This window comes from Dermacentor variabilis, chromosome 5 (genome assembly GCF_050947875.1).
Source record: "Dermacentor variabilis isolate Ectoservices chromosome 5, ASM5094787v1, whole genome shotgun sequence".
NCBI classification, from domain to species: Eukaryota; Metazoa; Arthropoda; class Arachnida; order Ixodida; family Ixodidae; genus Dermacentor; species Dermacentor variabilis.
The window spans coordinates 47,561,972-47,581,104 of NC_134572.1; the positions used below are offsets into that span (position 1 = coordinate 47,561,972).

At 44.7% G+C, this 19,133-nt stretch overlaps 1 protein-coding gene across 1 annotated transcript in view; it reads right to left on the minus strand.

The window, feature by feature from the left end:
* The window catches only part of LOC142583522 (glycoprotein antigen BM86-like), a 44,212-nt gene that overhangs the window by 1,587 nt on the left and 23,492 nt on the right, over positions 1-19,133 (minus strand). The window contains exons 16-23 of the mRNA XM_075694011.1: positions 17,684-17,793; positions 14,471-14,523; positions 11,362-11,504; positions 9,466-9,639; positions 8,342-8,446; positions 6,306-6,378; positions 4,455-4,510; positions 1,148-1,235 (exon numbers count right to left, since the gene is read on the minus strand). Coding sequence (XP_075550126.1) covers positions 1,148-1,235; positions 4,455-4,510; positions 6,306-6,378; positions 8,342-8,446; positions 9,466-9,639; positions 11,362-11,504; positions 14,471-14,523; positions 17,684-17,793 — 802 coding nt within the window. The remainder of the gene's footprint in view (positions 1-1,147; positions 1,236-4,454; positions 4,511-6,305; positions 6,379-8,341; positions 8,447-9,465; positions 9,640-11,361; positions 11,505-14,470; positions 14,524-17,683; positions 17,794-19,133) is intronic.

Sequence of the window (19,133 nt, forward strand, 5' to 3'; positions counted from 1 at the left end):
GTACATCTCAGGAATGGAACCAGCTTCCCTCAAGTATCGTAGCCATCACCAATAACAAACTTTTCCTCAAAAAATAGCTAACATTGTATAATCAGGAAAATCACTGTATTAACAGAAGGGACTGCACTTGTTTGTTTGCTTTACACTGTTACTCCGTAACCACTCCCCTCTTTAATGCCATATGGCCCTTAGGGTATCCTAAATAAATAAATAAATAAATATATAAATAAATAAATAGGTTACGCTTAGCAGTGCAACGACAAAAGAACTACGCCACCACGACGTGTGCCCGCCGTTTGTACAGCAGGAGGGGGAGGGGGTATTCCGTAAGAGTCCACCTAGCGGACAGTCCCATTCAACCACCGCTGATTGGATGGGGCGACTGGTATCCTCCTCGCTCGCACAGCTCCATCCAATCAGCACATCAGCAGCCACCGAAATAGACAGCCCACTAGGTGGACTTCTACAGAATACCCCTCCAGGGTAAAGCGTTCAACGGCTTCATTCAACGTCACACCCACTGCGGTTGCTAGTGGCGATGGTGCTATTATGCTAAGGGCGAGGTAGCAGGATCGAATGCCGGCCACAGCGGCTGCATTTCGATGGGAGCTAAATTCAGAAACGCCCGTCTACAGGGCTTTGGGTGCCCGTTAAATAACCCAGATGGCCAAATTAATTCGGAGTCCCCCACATACGGCGTGTCTCGCAATCAGATTGTTGTTTCGGCACGTAAACTCCCAGGACGTCAAAATTTATTTCGATTTCAGGAAAAAGCAAAATATTCTCCTCATTCGACTGCATCGTACGATGGGCTAAAGGGTACAGTACAAAAGGAAGGCATCAAGAATAGCACTGTTTCTGTTTTCTTGTAACGTTTAATGGCATTGTCCCCAACGTGAAATAACATAAAAGGATGTTACACAACAATGATGTGGCTCTGTAGGCGATATGGCAAGCAGCGTGCAGGTTTACTGCTCATTTGTGAATGCGTACCCAAGCTTAATTGAAGCTGCGCGGTTATTTCCAGAAGGCGTGAATTGCCGCATTGCACGATGCAATTTCTACGGTTTCTCTTGTCTTCCACATTCATGAAAACAAGGCACCAGGAGTCGTGACGTGCACGTATTTTACGAAATGAAACGCTTACCTCCGTATAACAACGGCTGCTGCGCCAACGCAAATCATGATGAGCACGCCCAGAACAACTCCCACTGCGGTCAGCTTTTTCTGTGTGTCTGCAAAGGTACCGATAGGAGAATTAGTTGCGATCGGTGTTGACGCTAATGAAGAAGAATTTGATCGGCTGATTCGCGATGTCGATTACTCTTCCTCAACGATCGGCCGCATTCAACACCGATTCTAGGATATGAGCTTCAAAAGTAAGGCAAGCTCGACTAGAAGCCGTCATCTCTTGGGCAAGGCTGAGTGGAGAGCATTTCCTTGCACACACAAGGCGAAAGTGCTGTCACATGCATTCATAAAACGCAAATTTAGGTACTACAGTACAGCCTAGATGTAAAGAACTTAAATTTGGTTAAGATGTTTTCGATATCTGCACGAAAACACACACTCAAAGCGACGTTGACAACCACTTTCGCCCTGTTACCAAGTGAAACATCAGCCTTCTCGGAACTCTGCTTCGTACTACAAAGCTGTAAGTCATATGCCAAGGTTATCTCTGTTTACAAGTAGTGCACGAATCAGAAACATGTTTTATGCAATGAATGATGTACATTTGCGAAGGGTGCGTATGTGCATTACTTTTCGAAGGCTTCGAGATTTTTGTCTCATTACACATGTTAATCTGCATACGTGCAAAAAATTTTGGAGCTTTAGACAATAATACATCAAGTACCACATTTTTGGTTTAAGTACAGTTGCAGAAATTTTACTAAAGCAAGGCTTCGCTAAGCAAAGTTCATATTCACTTCGTTCCATCCTAGAATTGTAGTGTCAGTATTCGCTGTATCAAGCACTCAAAGCCAGTAGTTGGGTGTAGACCATGGGTGACTGACGGGTTGACGATACTATTTATGCATCAGTTTATAAATCAGCCGAATCTGAATCGGGAAACTGTGCTCTACTAGTATTTAGTGTGCACTTCTCCGAGGATAATCTCTGGGTTCAATAACCCGTTTTCTAACACAGCTTGATATTGAGCGAGTTCCCTTTCCGATATGATAACTTAATTTTAACCTGGCGGTGAGTTTTCGGTCGCTAATTCGCCAAAGAGGAACAGTTTCTTGTACACCTTGCAAAAGCTAAATCTAGTTAATCATTTATTTACTTTTTATTATGTATTTATCTTATTTCAAAAGGACGAACTGACGGGCTAGTTCGTATGACGTCATGTACACTAGCGTAAAAAGGAACACAGGCGGCGACAGCGGTTCCGTCCTCTCTGTCACCATCTGTGTGCCCTTTTGCACTAGTGCACTGGATATCTTATTTATTTATCTGATTTCTATTTTCTGATGTCTTCTGCAATCTATTAATGAATAATGAATATTAATGATTAATATCTTTGTAACGTTGTGTGTGTAGATTTGTCATCTTCCAATTAGTGTTCGTGCAAATAATCACGAGGTTTCGAGCTTTCTGGCGAAAGAACACATGCGAAAGAACGCATGCGAAAGAACGCATGTGTACCTTCCTTTAGCTGCATGTAAAAGAACCCCAGTTGGTATAGCTTAATGGGACTGACAACCAATTTTCACGGTACCCACTTCTTTTAGTGCAATAGAAAGCTTACCGGCCAGAGCGCCTGATCGTGAAGTAGTAATGCGGAAAACGCCGTGGAACGTTTTTTACCAGAATTTTTTGATCTGCGGTGAGGATGAAGTGGTTAACGGGAAGCATGCTGAAAACTGTGATAGGTGAGCGCGATAGCGATTACAGGCCGGCACTAACGAGAGGCAGACGACAAGTGCTGCCGTAGGTGTGAGAAAGTATTGTTTTGTTTATCAAGTCGATGTTCCTGCGATTCATGTTTTCCAAAGTGTTAAAGTATCTCTGCGAAAACAGCGATGTGTTTTTGCGGTTTCCTGTCCAACTACTTCGGTATTTGACTAGTCGAAACGAAACCAAGCGCATCGAAGACGAAATGACGCTTTTACACGTGATACGCGGTTTGTGTCGCTGTAGCCAAGCGTGCGCTTCTGATTTCCGATGTCCTCTCTCGAAGACCTGAGCGAGCCGGAACAAAGGAATTTAGCTCGCATGCGTTGTCGGAATTTAGATCCTTACGAAGTAGCACGCGAACGCCATGCTTCGATGGACGAAAGCGGCAGCGGAAGCGACGAATCCGACTTGCACGACAGACCACCGTCCTCGCCAGAAGCAGCGCGCCTGGAGAATGCCGAACGGTGAATACTCACTCGCACTAGGCCGACCCGACACCGATTTCGGTCTGCCGACTGTAGGCGACAGCGTTTTTTCCTTCGTGCCGGCGCCTGTGTCACACTGTACCGACGCCGACAATCTGCCGACGGCCAACGGAGAGCTCGGCGTCGATACAGTGTGGTAGAGGCGCCGACACGAAGATAAAAACGCACCCATTTATGGCGCAACTCTTCGATGCCATCTTGTATCACAGGGAGATCGTAAAACTCTGGGTACTTGCAAACTAGTGCTATACTCGCGCGCGTACAAAAGCATGTGCGCCTCCAGGCACGTGTGACGACGCGAGCGCCGCTCGTTAGCGTGGGCTTTCCTTACTTCGTAATGCGCATACAATAAAGCGCAAGTGTCTAATAATATACTAACGGCAATTTTAAGCAACAATTATACTGTACATAATGACAGTCGACTTACGTACAGCAATCTCTTTACTACATTTCGAAGTATCAAGATTTCACCGCAAGGCCTCACCTATTACTGGTTTTTCTGACTTTCTTTGCCAATTTACAATTATATTTCCTACTCAAATCCCAAACAGCGTGCTGGATTCTATCGCTATAAATTATGGTCATTTCATTTCCATCAACATCTGACCACACATTCTGGCCAGTTGTCAGTCCCTTTAATCTGTAGGCCCCCGCTGCGGCGTCATCATAACCAGTGAGTAGCTTTAGAACGTTGAACCACGCATATGTTTTCTACAGGATGCAGCTTCGTAAAAAAGGCTGGCGTGTGACCGGGTAACAAAGTTTAAATGCCCCGTTGAAGTTTAGGATACGCGCTGGCTTTGCCAAAGCTGCGCATGCTGATGGGAATAGTTCTTTTCGGAAAAACGTGTGATATTTAAACAAAGCAAGAAATGATGTTCACTGGGTACTCATAGGGTGTAAAATTCTTACTGAACGCCAAATGTACAGGTGAAGAAGTTTCACCTCGAACATACTGTTTTAAACAGGCCACTCATGTATCTCAATTAGGAGGACATGTTCGTTAGAGCCAACCCGAAAAGCGATTGCATGGGCGAGTTCTTTTCGGAACCCACTTCGCGTACTTACTGGCGTAGGCTTGGAATGGAATTTCACAGGTAGGTCCAGTGAAGTAAGGCGGGCAGCTGTAAAGAGCACAGTTCATTACATCTCGAACTCAGTAGATCACCTAATTATATATTCTTTGACTGCCGGAGATACTGCTGGCCATACATGCACTTCTTTACTTCACTTTATTTGCGTTGCTATACTAAGGCCGGGGGCGCGAGATCGAATCCCGGCCGCCGCGGTCGCCTTTCGAAGGCGTTGAAATGCCGAAAACTCCCGTTCACCGTGCATTGCGTGCATGGTAAAACACCAGGTGGTCAAAGTTAAGTTAATTAGGAATCCTTCACTACGGCGTGCCTCATAATGAAATTGTGGTTATGGCACGTAAATTCCAGAGTTTAAATTTTGTTACCTCATTTCGCTTTTGCATGCGCTGTGTGCGTCTGTATGTGTATGGGAGTGAAGTGTGGAAGGCCGGCGCCGTGTTCCTCAGGAAAAAGAGAAAAAAAAAAGCACAAACGCGCACGCGCGCGCGCTCGCGTGCATGTATTTGTGTGTGTGTGTGTGTCACGACGTAATATATGCATACACTTGAGAAAAAGAGTACGAACTAGCATTTCCACGAGGAAACGGATTTTCTTTTCCACCTTTGCATACAAATTGAAATTGAAGACTGCAATCCAAACTTGCTATTTCGAATAACTACGTTCAAGTTATATGCTAGATGCATGTCAGTGCATTTCAATGTTAATTTAGCGTCCAGACAGTTGCTAACACACACACACACACACACACACACACACACACACACACACACACACACACACACACACACACACACACACACACACACACACACACACACACACACACACACACACACACACACACACACACATATATGTATATATATATATTTATATATATGTGTGTGTGTGTGTGTCTGTGTGTGTGTGTGTTAGCAACTGTCTGGACACTAAATTAACATTGAAATGCACTGACATGCATCTAGTATATATCACTTAGGCATGTTTTGTTTATGAAATATATAAATTCTGTAAGTTTTATCCCCCTGCTCAGCCCAGGCTGTACAACACGCGCGATGAATCAGCCACACAGAATGCTTCACCAAATTTACTACACGATGCCAGTGTTTTCATTTCCTAACTTTAAATCTTGGACATTGTGGTGCATTGTTCGGAGTGGTACAGTGACAGTACAGATGCGGCAATGCACTCGAGATAAAAATCATTTGTTTTATGATGTATACTTGCGTATTTAGTGGTATATATGCGCGACCGCTAGGCCATGCCAAGAAAAACGTGAAATGTACAGTGTGATTATTGCTTTATACCCCTATTGAGGTTGCATTGAAAAGAGAAGGTTGAGTTAATGCTACAAGGTTAAGTTAATCTCAGTTTCAGGTAAAAACTTAATGTTATCCCGTGATCGAAAGTATACAAACCACAGGCTCGCCGAAGGAAAATTCAATTTATTGGTAGCTAATACGCGTAAATTGAAATTGACGACTGCAATTGAACCTAGTTATTCGAAATAGGAAGTTTGGATTGCAGTCTTCAATTTCAATTTGTATGCAAAGGTGGAAAAGAAAAAAAAAATATATATATATGTGTGTGTGTGTGTGTGTTTGTGTGTGTGTGTGTGTGTGTGTGTGTGTGTGTGTGTGTGTGTGTGTGTGTGTATTTCAGAAGGTAAGCAATATTACGTATATATCCGGGCAGATATACGAACATGATTTATCTGAAGCCTATGTTGATTGACAAAATTGCGCCTTATTTTACCTCTCACTCAGACATAAGTGTAAGTGAACTGTTTGCACGTTTATCTTCGGAAAAGGAAACAGCAATTTACCTGCAGTAGAAAGATGTTTTCACCCCGGTTTCGCAAGTGCCGCCATTCTTGCACGGCTTCCGAGAGCATTGTGCTGCAAGCAGAATACACAACACACCGCAATTAGTGCGCCGTACTTTCCCAGGGAGCTCGTTATTACATTCCGACCTTACACAAAGCGGACTCAAAATATTTACGCTGAAATTATTAGTTATAGCGCACACTAAAAATCCCAGGTGATCAAAATTAATCGGGTATTTGACACATCGGTGTGCTTCATAATCATATCGTGGTTCTTGCGTGCACAACTCCGAAATTTAATCTATTTATTTGACTAAACTAAAAGCTGAGGTGATGTTGGAAGAGTTTTCGATTTGAAAGCTTGCAGGCGTCGACAAACGCAACTACCTAGACTGCCTCAACTACAGAGGCCACTGGTTCGCGATGGGAAAGGCGTGAGAACTAGCTTTGACTGCCAGCCATGGTGGTTCAGTCCTCAGCTGCGATCCTTTGCTTTTCACTCGTGGGTTCAGTTGCGGGTCTCGGTGGCCGCACCCCGATGTGGCCTGTTTGCAAAAAAATGATTGCCGACTGAGTTTTATTCCACGTTGAGCAGCTACAGGTGGCTGAAAAAAATTCAGAGTTCTCCTCTGTGGCGTCTCTGACAGCCATCGTGCGCAGATTTCTAGTGTCAGCGTTTAGTCATCGCTAGTTAGCCACCGAAAGTAATATCCTTGTGTTATCTTGTCCTAAAAGATCTATGTGAAAAAGTACGCAAAGCCCTACTTTAGCTCGAACATCTCCTCCTATCATGTCAGTAAATAAGTATAAAAATGAAAACCTGTCTTGTGACAATTATTTCAAGCCTAGGCCTGGTGCCATGTAACACTCTGACGTTCTCGCTCGCATTTTCTTTCGTTCTCAGCAAATGCTTTAAATGGGCCCTTAACCACTTTTTATCGAAGTAGAGAAAGGCAATTGTAGTGAAAGTAGCTTATTTCAGATATAATTTGCGGCAGAGAGTACTTCAATGCCTTCAGCAGAAGCTGAGTTATTGGCAATCAAACACGGCCTCCATTGCGCTCCCATTCCTTTCTCAATGCCTTGCACTGCGAAGGCTATGGCGCAGTGGGGCATGCTCGCAACGCTCCGACTCCTAAATGTCACCGTGGCGCGCAGTTCAAATTTCATTTTGGATGTTGACGTAGACGTCGCGACTTCCGGTGTTCATTGCCTACGACGCGCTAAACGTAAGCCAAACCCGGTTGTCCTCAGTGAGCCGCAGTGTGCTTAGCCAGTCGACTCCTGACGGCACAACGCGGCGGCCGCGACATCCACGCTACGTAGCGGACCGCAGCTACCAATAGCATCCGCGTATGGGAATCCGCTTGTTTGCGAAATAAAGTGTCCGGAAGAGAATGAGGAGCAGGCTTCCGTTGAAAAGAGAGCGTTTGAGAGTAAGGTGTCTTCGCGCTCCACTTGTGAGCTCCACGCACAGCGTACGACACCAAAACTTGGTTGAGATGTTACCGGCAGCGTATGCTACCTGCGGACTATGTTATTTCACCATGCCCGAGGGGTGGTTAGGACCTCTTTAATCTAACGTGGTCTATTCTGTACATGGTCTGCCCAACTACGCTTCTTCCTTTTACAGGGACACGTGAAATAATGAAACTAGACCTTTCCACCCTGTTAGGATGCCCAACACAAGATGGCCTACCTCCCGCTCACGACGCCATTGAGACGAAGGTAGGCATGCGAACAGCGAGGATGTACTGCGCAACAGAATGCACAAGTATAGCGTCACCAGCTCATACACTTCCTGGAATACGCCCGCCATCTTATGCAAGTGAGAATAAAGCACACTTGCAGAATTTTTCATGTCCTCATTTGTCACCGATGTCATCCACAGCTGCGTGCTCTGTATTTAATGCCACTGCTCTCTTAGCGAAAAAAATAACAAGCGCAACTCTGGCATCTTGCACAACTAATATTGCCCGGACCTTTGCTTGCGGCGGCAATTCATCAGAACGAAGACATGTGCTGGATATACTTACGGACACAAATTCCCTCGGCGTTCTCGAAATAGTTCGCGTGGCATACGCACTTCCCCTCCACGCACTGACGTTCTGAACCCGTGCAGTAAAGCTCGCATTGTTTCTCTGAAACGATAAATTGTTTGCTTATTAAGCTTATTCCAGATGAACACAGTTAGGGATAGCAATTACTAGCTGCGTGTTTTGTTGGAGCGTCCAACAGAAACAAGAGAAAAATGATACGTCAGCTTTCCATTCTCTGTAAAGATGCTATGGTGGCATCAACATGCTTTTGTGTCCCAGTACGAACTTACGCTTCGCTTTAAATTGGTACAGTCTGATTAGGTACACCCTGAGCTTCCACCTGAAACACTAAGTCTCTCAAACATCGCCAACTAATTCACTGCACCGCATTGTAGTTTCAGAAATCACTGTGTTGAAAATAATACTGAAGGTTGCCACAAGCTTTAGCGCTCGCAAGTTATGCGCTGTCACATCTCGTAACAATAAACGATCATAGAGGAGCCAGAAAACTGTAACTGCTGTTGCATGTTAGTATTCTCGCATAGCATGAGACATACATTAAAGAACCCAAAGGTACAGAAAATACGCACACTCGGTCTCTAGCCTAGGCCGGGAAAAGAGAATGAAGGAACAGAAAGAATAAAAGGAAGGGACGGACACTCAGAGGCACACACCGAATTTATGAAAGGAGACCTGATCAAACATCACTTACGCGGAATGCATCTGCGAAAAGGTTGGGCCCTGCAAGCTGCTTGACCTTTAGCAACGTCGTGCTGTATGTACGCGTCCTATCTAGGCAGCGCTCGGCTGAGCCAGCGGCTGGTAAGGAAGCTTTTTCTGAACGCCGCGCCTTGATGGCTGCGTTTTTGCCGCAATAGAGATGATCAAGACGGTCATGGCGTCTGTTCTCACCTCCTCCTTCTCCCCAACATACAGATCACGAATAAACTGTTCTGCTTACTCTCAGCTTATTCTCATTAGGAACTTCAGAACATGTTTGCAAGGATGTCTCGTGTGACAGAAGCTGACGAAAACGTTTGCTGCCTAGTAGTACAGAGGCACCCTTGCTGTTGTATTTGGTGAAATGGAGCAAAGTAGAGACGTTGACTGTGTCTTCTCACCTGTGCATACGTCGACATCCAACATACCCCTGGTGAAAGACGCCACGGCTCTGTATTTATCCGAGCATTGCAGGCCATAGCGTCCATCGTCCTCTTTCACACATACGTAGAGTCCTCCTAGAGACTTTACGTTCTCGGAGAAGTAAGCTTGGCAAAGGTCTTCCTCTTTAACCTCTGCACGTAGGCGGGAAAAACAACAAAGAAAGGGTGGAGGGAGGGAACGAAAATGTGCACAAAGGCAATTAGCCTTTTATGGATATTTCTTTGCACTTCTACTGCTTCTGTTCGTTAGGCAACAGTTTAATTATGGAAGTTACGTTCCCTTGAGTATACATTTAATAGTACCTGCTGTCTGTGTTGTTATATAACAAGGTGCTTGAAGTTCACAAATTGAACTAGTGCTTTCGAGCTGGAATACAAGTATTACGTATAGTAGTGTGGCTATACGGAAGAACAACCTGGTTTTATCCTAGAAAGGCGCTGTTTTGGAAACAATAAAGGAATGCAGGATGTTGGGAGGTCCACTTCCAACATGTTGCATTCCGTGTCTTCTTTTAGTGAGTGGGGCGAGAACATGAGAGATCGGAATGCGGAAATTTCACTCTATGAAAAACGAATTGGGACACGAGGTAAGGAGATCGCAGTGTCAGCTCAGCCATTTTTTCTTTGCTTCGTAGCGAGCTCACAGAATACGTATGACAATCTGTCAACTTCACATAACTAAAATAAAACCTGTTTTTCTTTAACTTTTAAAGAACCTGTACATTGAACCCAGGTTACCGTTACTAGCTCCCAAACATAAGAAGAAGCTAACAGGAAAGTGTCCAATTTATTTACATGCTCTTTGCGCTGAAGTCTGTGGTACGTATTATATGCCGATTTACTACATATACGGAGCCTCTGGATAATTTTTAAGCCTATCAGTGATAAGAGGGAATTCAGAGAGAAACAAAGTTTGTTTCTGTGCAATAAAGAGGAAACTGCCGAGTAATATCCGGCAAGCAGAGTCCTTCCAAGTACGACCACGTGGTCTGGCTTACACTATCCTTTTATTATAGCATACAATAAGCGGTAGTTTCGGCAGAACTTGGCCATTAGAACAGCGCACCTCAAGCAGCAACTAGTTAGCAGGACAGTTATAATTACGCGTGGATATTGGGCGTAGTGTGCTGGCGTAGTAGCATGGAGCCTCTGACGAAAAATTCTAGAATGGGATCTGGTTTAGTTCTAGAATGAAATTGATCTTTTAGCTACTATCTGTAGGAATGATGGGTACTACGTGACTTTGTTTGACATTCGTGCTTACGTCTTCGTCTGCGGCTTTATTACGGTGAAACCTCCCTTCAATTATCTAAATTTCCAAGCAATTACATTTTCAAATGCATTACGACATGAAGAGTGTGGGAACATGCACAAATAGATGCGGACAGTTGCATTTATAAGGCAACATTTTGTCTAAAATGGTCACTATGTAATTACGAATTCATGCAGTAGCCATTGTTGTTATGCTGGCTGAACAGCAATATATGCATTTCCCGTAGGCACTAGGGCCAGGTTTTAATCTGTATTTGCTATAGGAAATCGTAGGAGCAGTAGTGACGAAACGGGCCTACGAAACCTTAACAAAACACGTTGCGGGGCTATAGTTGGTGATAAATGTTTTCTTTCTTAGGATAGTAATCCAGCACTACTTGATGAAGACTCAGAAAGACATGACAGGAAGAGCGCTTCAACAACCCACAACGTAACATTGTTCTGGGTTGTTTGCTTTTTTTTTCAATTTGCGATAAACATTGAGAGGACTACGCTATGTCCAATGAATCATCTTTGCGTAATATTTTTGTCGATGTCAGGTGCAGGAATATAAGAATGCTTACTACTTTGTAGGTCACGTACCGGAGACACTATCCTTGACGATGTGCAAAGCTGGCGGGAAGAAACAGCCATAGTCTCCTTCGGGATGCTCACAGACGCGGATCTTGTCAAGCAGCACACTGGGTGGTTTGCTTGCGAAGTTGAGCTCCACCTTGTATTCGTCGCTACATGCGTGCGAAATCATCACCGAAGCCAGAACATAATTTGCCAAAGCGTTCCAACACATAGATTCAAGTGTCTGATCGATGTTTTAGTAAGCTGTATTTAGCTTATTTGCTACAGTGCGTGATCGGCTCTAATGATGCTCTTTACAACTTCACCGGAAACGCAATGGTGGAGCCCAGGTGGCGCGATGCACCTCGCTTACCTAGTGTGCCTCGATGTCCTCCTCACCCGCTGCTCCCTGGAGCGCTGGGCGAGGCGGACATCGAAGCACCCTAAATTTACGGTAAAGTTCCCGCAATTTATAATTACGTTCAAAGAGAGCTAAAAAAATCCGAGGACACCTAAGCACTTCTTATGAGTCGTGAATGCGAAAGCATTAATGTGCCATTGAAAGCCACTGAGCGGCCCTTCGAGTTTTGCGCTGAGGGTAACGTTTCCGACTTTTGCTGGGTATGTTATCGAGTTTGGTATTAAATTGGTGAGGGTTACTTTATTTTGTACAGTGTCTACGTTAGCATGTTGGCAGCAGACCGGGATCATTTGGACGATATTGCTGAGAAATCAAGGACCCCGCAAGCCACCGGTGTTCTGCGCGACCAAGGAAGCAACAGCGGCCATCAGGGCCGGCCGGCGCGCAGCAGCTAAGCCCAGTGGGGGTGTGAGAGAGAAAGATACAGACCGCGCGCCAGCTTCCGGGAGCGAGACGGTGGCACCCGCATGCGTGCGTCACGCGACTGCCTCGTCGACGACGACCCGCCTCGCCCCGCGGCGTCGCGCGGCCGTATCTGCTCAACACGACCTAGAAGAAGTTAAGGCCGCAGCACTGCCTGAAATCCGCGACCATAAGTCGTCAACTGGAGGCGATCGAACGAACTCTTCTATCCCTAGCCGTCACGGTTGTCCATGGATATGCGCCGGCACGGGAGCAATGCGTTTGCCTGACATCGTGATCGCGGCTCTGTTGTCGCGGCTAGTCGAACACTGCGCTTTTGTTGAATTCTGTGCGCGTTGTAAAGCGCCTGCCGTCGCTTCCTGTATTAGTTGAGTGAAGTCGCTCCACGGCGTAAAGTTGTCTGCGATTTCTCGTGCTCTCCGAAATCGCGTCACTGTCCGTCTCCCAATGTGATTTGAAAATTTCCCGTATTTTAGTAGTGGTGCTGCATTAACATAGCCATGACTCAGAATTGTTTTGTTTCCCACTATCGGGGAAACTGCGGCCCAGGATGCAAGATGCGCGTGTTGAGCTTTCCTTGGGACAATCATCTGGGCAAAAGGGGGGATACACTTTGTATACCGGCATAAGATTTCGCTCCTTTTGATCACTCCGGGGCTTGTAATGTCCAAACCATTTTTAATCAGGGTTAGCGCACGCGCTATTTAATATTATGTTGTCCACAGAGCATTCGATCGGTACTTAAGATACCTCTAGCAAACGTCGAGCAGAAATCTGTCACTTATATGGAGGTAACGGTCTTGTAGGTTTGCGAGGATCACTTCGCGCCCGAGGACATCATTGAGGAGGCGTCTTACGCCACTACAATATCAAACAAGCAAGCAGGAGTCTTGCATCTAACAAGCAAGGTAACTACTTGCTGCAACGTAGTGGTGACTCAGGAGGTGCTCTCGAAGTTAAGACATCATACCAATGTTGGTCTACGTGGGAGGATACGCCATCTACGCTACATTGAGGAAGCTCAAATGCGAGAAATTCAGGGAATCACCGACAATAAACAAAGAAGTAATCGTATCCATCATTGAAAAGCGCTATGATCTCATCAGAGCTTATATATTGAACGATGTTTCCAGTCAATGCTGTAGCTATAACTACGCTGTTGTTGAAGAGCTGTCAAAGAAAGAGCACTTTCTAAATCTGCCCAATCAGTGTCGGGTAGAGAAGAATCTCAGCTTAGAGCTGCTAACCAGCGATGATTCACCTAATTTTGACGGCTGAGATGACGGGCATACAAGTGAAGTCGTTCTCAAACATGTGCTATGGTGCAGTACGAAGGTACTGCCAAAAACTTCCAGAATGAACGACAAAAAGTGGGGATGCTGCTACTAAGTCGGAAAAGAGAAAGGTTGAAATAAATGTGCACCACTCTTAATACCGAAAAACATTAGCAATAACAATGTTGTGCCGCATGTATATATTCCTGCACAATATTTACCCTCGCGAAAGGTCACCATGCTGAAAACGAAAATGGTAGTGCTGTCCACACCCTTTCATTGTATTTTGCATTATTTTTAAGACGACGCTTTCACCGAAAGTTTGTTCGTATCAAGAAACGCAAACAGCGTGAATATGCTTCCGTAAACAAAGTTACTGCAAGCGTAAATGTATGTAGTTCCTTCAGCATAGCGCGAAACCTCCTGCGCGCGTTCGCCGTCACCTCGTGAAGTCACGCGATGATGACGTGTGATCATGACGTCTCGTGCTGATGAGGTGTCACGGCGATACCCTCTCCCCTCACGCAACACCTAGCGCGCTAGTGCGGCAGCAGGGGCTCCGATTCGCCCGCTCCGTTCCGTCGAGCCGAGCTCATGACGTGGCGTCGCAGCCAGCGGGAATTTAGGTGCCGTTTCGCTGCTAGAAACTCTGGCTTTATGCTCAATGGGCCATTTGATGCTTTCGCATCAATAACGCCGATTGTACCCCCGTATCTGATATACTTAAAATGATACTGCTTATGTGTTGCTGCGCGAGCGTGGTAGAGACTGCATCTCTAATCCAGAGAAGCGAATTAATTAACGTGCAATTTCCTAACAGATAGCTGTGGCATAGGGGTATAAAAGAGAGTGGTATGTGTAATTGTGTTAGCATACACAATACACATATTTAACCGATTGACATCCAGCCGATATCGGTGCACAAGTTGTCGCAAAAGAAGAACACAAACAAGGAAATAACTCCGCTATCCGGCATGCGGGTTCTGTAAAAAAAAAAGAAAGAAAACGTTTTTCTTACGAACACTGAAGAATTCGTGTGGCGTTCAGCAAAGGTCCATAGGCTGCTTGAAGCTGCAAAACCGCCATATAAGGAACGCTGATAACTTATGTCTGTGCTAATCAAGGGAGCTTCAATATTATTGGACTACAAGCCTACGCCGTAAATGAGTTAAGGTAAATGCATAACTAGCGATATATATATATATATATATATATATATATATATATATATATATATATATATATATATATATATATACATATATATATATATATATATATATGTCAAAAGGCAGACAGAGAAAAACAAGCTTTAATGATATGCTTGAGGTGTTAGCCTGGCTGTTTCCCTGACATGCTACTCCAGGGGCTGGGCGATGATTATGATATATGCAGTGATAAACACTTAACAGTACATATAGCCAGTATGGTCTGTGTACAATATGTGTATGGTTACATTTGCATTGCTTAATGTTTTTGACGCATGCACAGCAGGAGTTGACCGACGATCACTCGCCTTCCCTTTCTTCTTTTACTGTCTTTATGCCCGTTACGAATTGTATATATTTGCGCAGGCTTCAATAAAGATGTTGGCAGTCAGCGCTCGTCCTGTGTCCTCCCTTGTCCGGGTTTTTGGGAGGTGTTTTAAATATGAAACATACAGTCACACACACACGCACATACACACATGTGTGTATACACTATAGATATATCTACAAAGGTTCGCTCAGGCTCGTGGGCCGCAAGAACGCCAGCCGCACATGACAAAGCACCAGCTGTGCGTTATGCGCCACGAAAGGAAAAGCGAAAGCGCATAGCTGATATTGTACAAAAGAAAATTACGCATTATAACAGTCAGCGCATTTAACCTTTGATGAGATTGATACGTCACCCGTATTTAGCATTTTTGAGAAATTCGAGTTGGCAGTCTTTACGGTTAGATATGCCTGGAGATAACACGCACGTGAACCCATGAAGGCCATGGCGATTACTTCCATATAGTTCTAAGCGTTTCCTTTCTAATGCTATAATCTTTACAGTGAAAGGTCGACAGTGTTTTCTATGACTGAGCTGAACAAGTTGTGCGCCGGTTGTGTACAAGCGTATCCTAAAGTTCTTGAAGCAATTGTCTGACGCCTAGAAAGGTGAAAAGGTGGGAGGTGTCAGGGAGGCCCGGAAACCGCTGTCATTTTCACTAATTGGGCGATACAGCGCGCCGCATACACTCACGATGCTGGCAGCGCGTATTCACTTTTTCGATTGGTGGAATAACTTTCTATGCATAGACAGTAAATGCAAATGATTAAGCATACACGTCCGCCGTATATTTAGCGGTTACAAAGAAAAGAGATACTGAAAATTATTATTGCTTTTCTTGGGCGCGAAGAAAGACCCGTGTATCCCTTAAACACGCATCAACTACAAAGGCTCAGTGGTTTCACATGGTATCGGATGCGTGATATATAGCCACGGCTTACGCGTCTTGCTTAGTTTCATGCGTGCTAAATTGCGCCCATTCATGTGTGTCCCTCCCATTGCTGAATCAATTAGTACTGGGGCAAACAGATTTCCCCTATCAATTCCGACTTCGAAAAGTAGCCTATGTGTAGTACATAAACGTTTACAGACGTTCACAAGAAGATGGAGGCTTGAAGTGGTTAGCAATGGTCGAACAAGGACTGTCTCTGAAGCCAACGCTGGCCCCAGACTCCAGCGACATGCCTTGTTCGACTACTGCTCATTGCTGTGTATAGTATAGTATTTCTCCCGCATTAAAATATTGGTACGCTTGCTTAATCAAATCAAAAATTATTTTTCTGACCTCTAGGACAACTCGTACCAGTGCTTTTAGGCACACATCATCATCATCATTATCATCAGCCTGGTTACGCCCACTGCAGGGCAAAGGCCTCTCCCATACTTCTCCAACTACCCCGTTCATGTACTAATTGTGGCCATGTCGTCCCTGGAAACTTCTTAATCTCATCCGCCCACGTAACTTTCTGCCGCCCCCTGCTACACTTCGCTTCCCTTGGAATCCAGTCCGTAACCCTTAATGACCATCGGTTATCTTCCCTCCTCATTACATGTCCTGCCCATGCTCATTTCTTTTGCTTGATTTCAACTAAGATGTCATTAACTCGCGTTTCTTCCGTCACCCAATCTGCTCTTTTCTTATCCCGTAACGTTACACCCATCATTCTTCTTTCCATAGCTCGTTGCGTCGTCCTCAATTTAAGTAGAACCCTTTTCGTAAGCCTCCAGGTTTCTGCCCCGTACGTGAGTACTTGTAAGACACAGCTGTTATAAACTTTTCTCTTAAGGGATAATGGCAACCTGCTGCTCATGATCTGAGAATGCCTGCCAAACGCACCCTAGCCCATTCTAATTCTTCTGATTATTTCATTCTCATGATCCGGATCCGCAGTCACTACCTGTCCTAAGTAGATGTATTCCCTTACCACTTCCAGTGCCTCACTACCTATCATAAACTGCTGTTCTCTTCCCAGACTGTTAAACATTACTTTAGTTTTCTGCGGATTAATTTTAGACCGACTCTTCTGCTTTGCCTCTCCAGGTCAGTGAGCATGCATTGCAATTGGTCCCCTGAGTTACGAAGCAAGGCAACATCATCAGCGAATCGGAAGTTACCATGGTATTGTCCATTAACTTTTATCCCTAATTCTTCCCAATCCAGGTCTCTGAATACCTCCTGTAAACACGCTGTGAATAGCATTGGAGAGACAGTATCTCCCTGTCTGTATGGAGGACTACGGTGGCTGTGGAGCCGCTATAGATATCTTTCAGTATATTTACATACGGCTCGTCTACACCGATTCCGTAATGCCTCTATGACTGCTGAGGTTTCGACAAAATCAAACGCTTTCTCGTAATCAATGAAAGCTATATATAAGGGTTGGTTATATTCCGCACATTTCTCTATCACCTGATTGATACTGTGAATATGGTCTATTGTTGAGTAGCCTTTACGGAATCCTGCCTGGTCCTTTGCTTGACAGAAGTCTAAGGTGTTCCTGATTCTATTTGCGATTACCTTAGTAAATAATTTGTAGGCAACTGACAGTAAGGCACACAAGCGTTGGTATAAAACTTATAACGAAGTTATGAATGCGAAGGCACGATGTGGCCCTGTAGAGGGAGTTTAGAATAATGCTGGCTCAGGCATTGAGGTGTTGTGCGGCAGCCGTGAAGTAGCATTTGGCGCACATACCGCTTGCTCCACCATGTCGTGCTTGTCGTCGCATTCCTCAACAGCGTACTGTGCACTGCGCGCCATTGTCTCGTTCACTCGAAAATTGGCAACGTACTTGTGCACTTTCTCTGAAGGAGAGAAAGAGAGAGAAATAGAGTGAGATATAGAAATAAAGAATAAGGAGACGATCACTGAGGGAGTAAGTGAAAATGTACCTGACGTACGTGGTTTTGGCAATTTAAGAAACGCGTACTATAGGCCGTGTGACGGTCTCATACACAGGGCGTACCCGATGGTGCAAAAGAAAGGCTTAAATAGCCGCACACACGTCAGATACAGCGCTGCATGCATTACTGCGAGTGCGCTTGTCGGATGTCTTAGTGCTCGTACTGAAGCAGGTGACGACGTGTGCGGGCATGTAGAATTAAAGAACGCGTACCAGGTCCAGCGATAATTTTCTGCACGGAGAAGCAGAACGTAAAGGTGGGAGAAAAACTTAGTGAACATTTAGCTGTAAATGTCTCAAAATTGGGTTAGCATTATGACGCAGCTACTCGAGGTCCCGGATCCACTAGCTAAACAGCGTTCACCACATTGCAAATTGTTGTTCAAGAGTCCACTCGATACACGTCCTACCTCTTCAAGGAGCGACGCGCAACTGACGGTGGTCCAGAGCAAACTACCGTTACAAACCACCTAAATACATACATACATACATACATACATACATACATACATACATACATACATACATACATACATACATACATACATACATACATACATACATACATACATACATACATACAACCCAGGCCTTCGCATTACACGTGCGATGCTCTTACCTACGGATCTACTCAACCAGAAACAAGAAGAACCAGTCGAAGACCACTCGTGGGATTTATAAATGTCAATATCATCGCGCAAAGCATTTTGTTAGGTTAAAACAGGCGTTATAGCATTATAGGTAGTGTTGGTTTAACATAGAAAATAATTAGATTACGAAAGTTTGGGCGTGTCACAGAGAACGCTACTGGCTGTAGTAACCGCGGTCTCGAGACGTGATTCTCACTAATTGATACAAAAATGACTGATCACGAAATGTTCACTTCATTTCGAGGGACCTAGACTTGAACATGCGTAAGACATGCACTAGCATGCATCATGAACGTAAGATGCACTTAATAGACGTAGACAATCGAATAGGCGGACAAGACACACGCAGTGCACAGGTGTGTCTCGTCCCTCTGTTTCATTCTCTACGGCTGTAAAGCGCATCTTACATTCATTGTGCTCAATAAACTCATACAACCAGCTGCGTTGGCCAAGTTTGGTTCTTGACGCTTTTACTGGATCAGCAAAACAGCACTGCTTGCTGGTAACGGCTTTTTTTTTCTCGCTGGATTAGCATATAGCTTCGGTAGCTCATTATTAAATTTTGAAAACTCACATTTGCTCAATGCAACCA